The sequence below is a fragment of the Arachis hypogaea genome, chromosome 20 (genome assembly GCF_003086295.3).
Source record: "Arachis hypogaea cultivar Tifrunner chromosome 20, arahy.Tifrunner.gnm2.J5K5, whole genome shotgun sequence".
NCBI classification, from domain to species: Eukaryota; Viridiplantae; Streptophyta; class Magnoliopsida; order Fabales; family Fabaceae; genus Arachis; species Arachis hypogaea.
In genome coordinates this window covers 93,778,724-93,788,064 of record NC_092055.1, presented here as the reverse complement: position 1 = coordinate 93,788,064, position 9,341 = coordinate 93,778,724, and the positions used below count along the sequence as shown (strand labels likewise).

Sequence of the window (9,341 nt, the reverse complement as noted above, 5' to 3'; positions counted from 1 at the left end):
TCATTGCCAATGTATGCAGTCAATGCTACCCAACATGCCAGGAAAGCCACGACCTTCCGCCATTTGTTGCAGGTGTCGTACATCATTTGAATTTGGTTTTCGCAAGTATTCATCCTCGAACACCAAAATGACACCACCAACAAATTTTTTCAAGCATTCAATTATAGTGCTCTCGTCTATGTGCACATAATCATCAATGGCATCAGCAGCTACGCCATATGCTAACATCCGTATCGTAGCAGTACATTTTTTGAGTGGTGACAAGCCTCTTTTCCCAGTTGCATCGATCCTCTGTTGGAAATACAGATAGATATTTGAGAGAGCATCTACTATCCGAAGGAACACATATATTCTCATTCGAAATTTTCATCGAAAAATGTCAGCATACACTGGCTCATCAGCAAAGTAATCTTGAAAAAGGCAATCATGTCCTACTTCTCGATCTCTATTGAAAACGTGAATTTTTTACCATAATTTGTGGAATAAAGTTTATAGGCCAACTCCTTTATATCATTAGCATTCAAACCACTCCTTATGTTTCGACCAATGTTCTGAACACCGGACCGGACCGGATGGTTCAACCGGGTTAACCGAAAATCGGTCATCTAGCCGGTCCAGTCCACATGCAGAACCGCACTGCAAAAAACCGGTCGAACCGGTGGTTAACCAGCAAACCGGGTGAACCGGCCCGATTTTTTCAAGTACCGGTTTTCCCTGCTGCTAATGAAACGGCGTCGTTTGGCTATTTTATTAAAAAAAAAAAGAAAAACAGGCTGAAGCGCTGAACAACGTGGGTAGAAGCACCAGTTTACCCAAAATCAATCCCTAATCTCCCAAAATCTTCAAAGAACACTCCACTCCCAACCCTAAGCTCGAGGCTAGAGCTTCTGCATACGACGGACAACCGACGCACGCTGTGAAGAACACTCCCACCATCGCGAGTCGTCGCGCACCATTGCGGCTTCTAGGTTTCTGGCTTCTGTGGTTCTGGCTTCTGGGTTTCTGGGTTTCTGGGTTTTGGTTGCGGGTCGTCGCGCACTGTTGCGGGTTCTGGATTTCTGGCTTCTGGGTTTCTGGCTTCTGTTCGTTCTTCTCTTGCGGTAAGTTCTGGGTTTCTGGCTTCTGTTCATATGTTGAATAAATTTGTTCTTCAATTTTTTGTATGTTGAATAAATTTGTTGAAATGTTGAATAAATTTTTCTGGCTTCTGTTCATAACTTCGTATGTTGAATAAATTTTTCTGGCTTCTGTTCGTAACTTCGTATGTTGAATAAATTTGAAAATTCTACTCTGCTCTGTTCTTTAATTTTTTTATCTTTTCAATTCTGCCCTGTTCAATTTTTTTATTTTGTTAGCCATATAAATTGTATGAACTATGAACTATAAATTTATATATTGCTCTGGATTCTGGGTTGCTGGCATTCTAAATTTAGATGAAATAGTCACAAAATGATCAGCAACAACAACATAATGCTGTACAAGAATCTCAGACAGGTTCCTCTCGAGGAAAATCTGACCTCGCTTAGGAATATTTCACTGTGAAATATGATAAAAATCATAAGGCACAGTATGATGGAGATGCTAGCTTTGCATTACCTATTTATGATGGAGACATCGGAACACTTAATATTATGACTTCTAGTGTCTTTGTTTAGTTGAAGTATTGTTTGTTGAATATTGTTTTTTTTGGTTGCAAAATATTGTGTTTGTCATTTATGTGCGTTTTAATTTTTTTAGTTATAAACTTTCATATTTGAGGTTATTTATGACCTTTTAATGATAACTTATGTATTATTTATTTTGTGAAATTGTTAAATTTTGAATCTTATTAGTTTAAAAATTATTGCATTTAACTTTTTAAAATTATGTATTGAATTTTTTATAATTTTACTTTATATTTAATTAAACCGATTCAACTACGGTTCAACTCCGGTTGAACTATTGAACCATTGAACCAGTCACTTGACCGGTTCGATGACCGGTCCGGTTCTCGCAACCTTGGTTTCGACTAGCTTGATCGTAGCAACCAACAAATTGTGCAACTGCCTTATTGATCTTATACCATCATTTTTTATATGCAACTTTCCCCTTTTTATGTCAGAGCTAAATTCCACACAATAACAGTGAATTTGACTCCAAAATGTTTCGCCCTTTTGGTCGGTACCATTGTACTAATTATATGGTCGGTTGAAACATTCAACCATGCAATGATCAATATCTCGTCCTTTTTTCATTGTCAGTGTTGAATACTATCTTGCCTACGATTTTCAATGTCATCTTCATTAAGGTCGATAACATCTAATCCACGAGGGCTGGCAAAATCTGTATATTAAGAATTTGGACTAGATTGTATCGGAGTCTGAGGGGATAGGTTAGAAGAGCCACAAATACCAGATGAGCTATGTCTCGATGCACTGAATTGAGTTGAAAGCGACAAGAATGTTGGAGTAACATTTTCGATAGAGGGGTTAAATATGGATGAAAATAGAAAATGTGGTGTTTGTGAATTTTGATTTTGTGGTTGGAACATAGGATTTGATTATTATAAGGAGCTTGAAAATTAAAATTAGAAAGATTTTGTGGATTTGGATTTTGAAATGTATTTGGTAGTGTGAAGTTTTGTTTTGGAATTTGAGAATTTGAGGTTTGAGATTGTTGGGTATTTGGAGTTTGAGAAAAGTTTTGTAAATAATTGAAAAAAGAGTTGAGTTGGTTTGAATCCATTTTTTCGAACAAAAAATAATAGCAGTAGAACTTTGATTTCGTAAACTTTGAAAGAAGATGAAGAAGAGTAGAAGAAAGTATGAGAATAGAAGTGTATGTAAGTAGTATATATAGAGTAATAAAATATTAATTTATTAATAATAACGGTAACATAGTAATGGCTAATTTTGCAACGGCTAATTTCTTAATGTGGTTAGCATTTCAAATTTCATAAATAAAAATAAACAACTCACCAAAAAATTATTTTATAATATGTAAAAAATTAAAATATTTTTTATGTAAATAAATTTAATTAATTATAATTTAAATAATTAATATAAATTATTAATTAAATAAAATATAATTAATTATTATAATTATTAATAAATTAAATATAATTTAATTATTTAATATAATTATTTTAAAAATAATTATATTAAATAATTAAATTATATTTAATTTATTAATAATTATAATAATTAATTATATACGTAAAGTATAATATATATAAAGTTAATATAAGTAACGGTTTCTCATATATGTATATAAAGTATTAATTTTATTAACAAAATATTATTTATTTATTTTAATTTAATAAACTGATGTCTATATATTATTGGTTAAATTAAAAGAAAGTAAATCCCTCTAAATAGAATTTCTGTAACTTTGAAGTATGTGAAAGAATTCTCTTTTTGTTTACTTTAATGGTAGACCTTCATTTTTTACTGACAGTAAATATGGTTCCAAATTCTTTTATTATTGGAGTTGCTCTTATTCTTTCGAGTTACATTATATATATATATTTTAGAATATTCTATTTTTTACCTTTTTTTTTAGTTTTTACCATTTTTTTATTCCTCCCTACAATAATAATAAGTGTTTATGAATAATATATGACAAAATAAATTTACAATAAATTTTATTATAAAATTTAGGCTTTCTTAATTAATATGTAATTTTATTTAATTGAATATATACATAAATCAATCCTACAAATTGAAAACAGAAAGTTACTCTCCTATGCAAATGGCGGGGATAAACTAGTAAGTTTCGCTTTTAAACGTTCTGAAACAAGTATTATGAAAGAGAATTACATATCAAAATTTGTAAAATCTGTTAAGATAAGCCTGGTGATGTGGATGCTTATTTAACGAGCAGTTCACTATTTTCAGGATAAGAATTCAGTTTCTCAAAACAAAATGAAAATAAAATCTTCTCTTTCTTCATATTACTAAAACACACTTCTCTCTTTCTCTCTTTTATATACGCAACTATATACGAAATATTTTATATTGAAATATTAATTGTGGTAAATGTTAATACTAGTATTTTCTATTTATACTTATTTCATATTGATTATATCTTCCCAAGTTACTTATTTATTCTACAACACGTTATCAGCACGAGACTCTAATCAAATTTTAGGAAGACTCTAGGTAACAAAATTTCGTTATGTCGAAACTCTCTCATCTTGAATTTAATACTCTTAATATATCTTGAAACAATTATTTATCATGAATACTAGATGATAAAATCCATCTTGATTCAATGGATCGTAGAGATACCATTAAAGCTGAAAATAATACATCCGAGAAGGATAAAGCCAAAGTCATGATTTTTCTTCGTCGTCATCTTGACGAAGGATTGAAAAATGAATATCTCACATTAAAAGATCCTGAAGATCTGTGAAAAAACCTTCAAGAAAGATACAATCATCAAAAGACAGTGATACTTCTTCAAGCCCGATATGAATGGACGCACTTGCGTCAATAAGATTTTAAATCCATAAATAAATATAATTCAGCAATGTTTCGAATTACCTCACGAATGAAATTATATGGGGAAAAGATATCTAATAATGATATATTAGAGAAAACTTTCTCAACCTTTAATGCCTCGAATGTGCTCCTACAGTAGTAGTATTGAGAAAAAGGATTTAAAAAGTATTTTGAGTTAATTTCTTACCTTCTTGTTGCTGAACACAACAATGAATTACTTTTAAGAAATCATGAAGCGCGCCCAGCTGGCGCCGCTCCATTTCCTGAATTAAATGCGGCAAATCATTATCCCAGAAGAGGTAAATGGCAAGGTTTTAGTAACAAGAAAAATTATGAAAGGAAAAGAAATTATGTTCACAAGAAAGGATCAGGATCTCACCAGAAGTGGGATAAAGTAAGAAACTCTGGCAAAATAAATCAACAGAGGATAAGTGTTTCCGTTGTGGTGGAAAGGGTCATTGGTCACATGCCTGTCGTACCCCAAGGCACCTAGTCGATCTTTATCAAGCATCTTTGAAAAAAGACGACAAAGGAAAAGAGTCGAATTTTGTTTCAAATGATGCTGAAAATTCCACCACTCATTATGATGTATCTGATTTCTTTGAGGATCCTGAAGGAAATATTGGCCATTTGATCAATCATTCAATAATTTAATATGTGTAACTGTTCATGTGAATAAATAATATAAGAAACTTCTTGTTAAGTTTTATGCATTTGAATTTCAATATTACTGAATGTGCTAATAATAATAAAATTTTAGTAAATACTATACTTCTTATAAAAATATTTTCAATCAAAGAAATAATTTTACTGAGCAGATATTTCTACTCATTCTATTATTTTTTGTCTTTGAAGAGAATGGCAAGGACATATAGTGAAGATGTTTGCCTTGCGGATAGTGCAAGTTCGCACACCATTCTCAAAAATAGTATATATTTTACCCATCTTGTGCCAAAAGAAGAATACGTTAATATTATTATTGGCTCCGAAAGAGCTATAATTTTGTTTTCTGGAGGAACAAAATTCATAATAAATAATGCACTATTATCTACCAAGTCTCTGAGAAACTTGTTGAGTTTCAAAGATATTCGCCAAAATGGATATCATATTGAAATAATGAATGAGAAAAATCATGAGCACTTGTATATCACAACCCATGATTCAAATAAAAAGATTATATTAGAAAAGTTACCCTCACTTTTATCTGAGTTGTATTATACTAGAATTAGTACAATTGAATCACATGCCATTGTAAACCAGAAGTTTACTAACCCAAATGAATTCATAACTTGGCACAACCGATTGGGTCATCCGAGAACAACCATGATGAGGAGAATTATTGAAAACTCCCATGGACATTCACTAAAGAACTAGAAGATTCTTAAATCTAGTGAATTTTGTTGTGCTGCATGTTCTCAGGGGAAGTTAATTTTAAGATCATCACCAGTAAAGATTGGATTTGAGTCTTCTGAATTCCTAGAAAGGATTCAAGGCGATATATGTGGACCTATTCATCCACCATGTGAATCTTTTAGATATTTTATGGTCCTAATAGACGCATCTTCAAGATGGTTACATATGTGCTTAATGTCTTCTCGCAACCTGGCGTTTGCGAGATTACTTGCTCAAATTATTCGATTAAAAGCACAATTTCCAGAAAATCCAATCAAAGCAATTCGTCTTGATAATGCTGGTGAATTTACTTCCCAAGCCTTTGATGCTTATTGTATGGCTAATGGAATAAGTGTTGAACATCCAGTAACTCATGTTCATACACAAAATGGGTTAGCAGAATCACTTATTAAACGCCTCCAGTTAATTGCTAGACCCTTACTTATGAGAACAAATCTCCCAACTTCGGCTTGGGGGCATGCTATTTTACATGCCGCAGCACTTATTTGTTTGAGGCTAACAAGTTATCATCAGTTCTCTCCTGTGCAATTAGCTTTTAGCCAGCATCCAAATGTTTTCCATTTACGAATATTCGGGTGTGCGATATATGTTCCAATTGCACCACCTTTTCACACCAAAATAGGACCTCAAAGAAAATTGGGGATATATGTTGGATATGATTCTCCCTCTATAGTAAGGTATCTTGAGATACAAACTGGTGATGTATTTAAAGCCCGGTTTGCAGATTGTTATTTTGATGAATCAAAGCTTCTAACATTAGAGGGAGAGAATAAGCTTCATGAAAAGGAACTTAATTGGAATGCATCATCTTTGATGCATTTGGATCCTCGATCAGGGCAATGTGAACTAGAAGTTCAAAAGATTATACATTTGCAAAGAATAGCAAATGAATTGCCTGATGCATTTTTCGATACAAAGAGGATAACCAAATCTTATATACCAGCGGAAAATGCTCTAATTTGAATTGAGGTCCCAGTCGGACAAATAGCCACCGAAATAATTTCATGCCAGAAGCGTGACAGGCCTGTCGGTTCCAAAGACAAAAATTCTCAAAAAAGAAAAGAGGTAAATACTATTCCTATTGAAAAAGACATAGTAAAGACACCTGCAGTTGTCCAAAATTCTGATATAATTTTAGCGCCAGAAGACGTTCAGGTACCTGAAAATTGTGAAAATGACAAGATCTCGATAAATTATGTCTTTACAGGAGAGAAATAGAACCGAAATAAGACAATTGTCAATGAAATATTTGCATATAATGTGGAATTAAATATCATGCATGAAAATAAGGATCTTGAGCCAAGATCAGTCGAAGAATGTCGACAAAAGAATGATTGGCCAAAATGGAAAGTAGCCATGAAGGCTGAGTTAGACTCACTTGCAAAACGTGAAGTCTTTGGACCTGTAGTCCATACACCAGAAGATGTAAAACCTATTGGATACCGATGGGTATTTATGAGAAAAAGAAATGAGAAAAATGAAGTTGTACGCTACAAAGCTCAACTTGTAGCACAAGTTTTTTCACAAAGGCCCATTATAGATTATAAAAAAATATATTCCCCTATAGTGGATGTAATAACATTGCGTTATTTGGTCAGTTTATCTGCATATCATAAACTGCATATGCATTTAATGGATGTGGTAACAACCTACATATACGGATCATTAGATCGTGATATCTATATGAAAGTTCCTGAAGGACTAAAGATATCTAAACTATCCAATGAATATTCACAGGGATTTTACTCAGTTAAATTGCAAAGATCTTTATATGGTCTAAAGCAATCTGAACGAATGTAGTATAATCGTCTTACTGAGTATCTGGCCAAAAATGGATTTAAGAATAATGATATCTGCCCATGTGCTTTCATAAAGAAATCTGCATCTGGATTCATTATAATTGCTATGTACGTTGATGATTTAAATATCATTGGGACTCCTGAAGAGATTCCAACAATTATAAAAACTCTAAAAGAAGAGTTTGAGATGAAAGATCTTGGAAGGACTAAATTTTGTCTCAGCCTGCAGATCGAACATATAAAAAATGGGATCTTTATTCATCAAACAACATACACAGAGAAGATCTTGAAAAAATTTTATATGGATAAGTCACATCCCTTGAGTACCACAATGATTGTAAGATCTTTGGATATGGAAAATGATCAATTCCATCCTAAAGAAGAAAATGAAGATATCTTTGGTCCTGAAGTACCATATCCTAGTGCCATTAGAGCCCTAATGTATCTTGCTAATAATACACGACCTGACATATCATTTGCGGTGAATTTACTAGCAAGGTATAGTTCCTCTCCGACCAGAAGACATTGGAATGGAATCAAACAAATCTTTCGATATCTTCATGGAACGGTTGATATGAGATTGTTTTATCCCTATGGATCCAAGTCATAACTAGTTGGCTATGCAGATGCTGGATACTTGTCTGATCCACAGAAAGGGAGATCTCAAACATGATACCTATTCATATATGGTGGTACAGCTATATCATGGAGGTCCACGAAATAGACGATAGCAGCAACCTCCTCTAATCATGCTCAAATACTAGCGATTCATGAAACTAGTCACTAGTGTTTTTGGCTGAGGAGTTTGATTCAATATATTCTGTCATCATGTAGACTGATTGATCATAAGATAACTCCAACTATCCTGTTTGAAGATAATACAGCATGCATTGCTCAACTTAAAGGCGGATACATCAAACGTGATAGAACAAAGCATATTCTCCCAAATTCTTCTTCACTCATGATCTTCAAAATCAAGGGGCAATTGATATCCAACAGATCCGCTCAAGTGATAATCTGGCGGATTTATTTACAAAGTCACTCCAAAAATCCCCTTTGAAAGATTGGTACATGAGATTGTGATGCGTCGATTTCGAGACATTAAATGATGTCGACAAGAGGGGGAGACTGTACTCTTTTTTCCTTGATCAGATTTTTTTTTCATTGGGTTTTTCTTGACAAGGTTTTTAATGAGGCGGTCCCCGTCACAAGGATATTGTACTCTTTTTACTTTGCTAAAGTTTTTTTCTATTGAATTTTTCTTTATTAAGGATTTAACGAGGCATATTCCTAAATGGTCATCAAAGGGAAAGTGTTAAGATAAACCTGATGATGTGGATGTCCATTTAATGGACGGTTCGCTCTTTCTAAGATGAGAACAGTTTCTCAAAATAAAATGAAATTAATAAAATCTCCTCTCTCTCTTCATATTACTAAAACACACTTCTCTCTTCCTCTCTTTTATATACACAACTATATATAAAATATTAATTATGGTAAATATTAATACTAGTATTTTTTATTTATACTTATTTCATATTGATTATATCTTCCTAAGTTATTTATTCTACAACAAGCTCAATATTTTCAGATTTTGTCAACTCTATAAGACCATGGGCCAAGTGGTGTAAGCCCAAATTCTTTTAGC

At 32.8% G+C, this 9,341-nt stretch overlaps 1 protein-coding gene across 1 annotated transcript; it reads right to left on the bottom strand.

The window, feature by feature from the left end:
- LOC140183113 (uncharacterized) lies at positions 1 to 605 on the bottom strand. Its single transcript, XM_072231126.1, has 2 exons — positions 470 to 605; positions 1 to 326 (listed from the first exon to the last, which is right to left on the bottom strand). Exons 1-2 carry the CDS (start codon positions 603 to 605, stop codon positions 1 to 3), a joined length of 462 nt encoding a protein of 153 aa, XP_072087227.1.
- Positions 606 to 9,341: the final 8,736 nt, after the last annotated feature.

Excerpts from the sequence above, each read along its gene's own strand:
- LOC140183113 (XM_072231126.1), bottom strand. The coding sequence starts at position 605 with ATGACCGATTTTCGGTTAACCCGGTTGAACCATCCGGTCCGGTCCGGT. Across the intron at positions 327-469 it reads ACTTTATTCCACAAATTATG|ATGCTCTCTCAAATATCTAT; the intron begins GTAAAAAATTCA and ends TTCGGATAGTAG.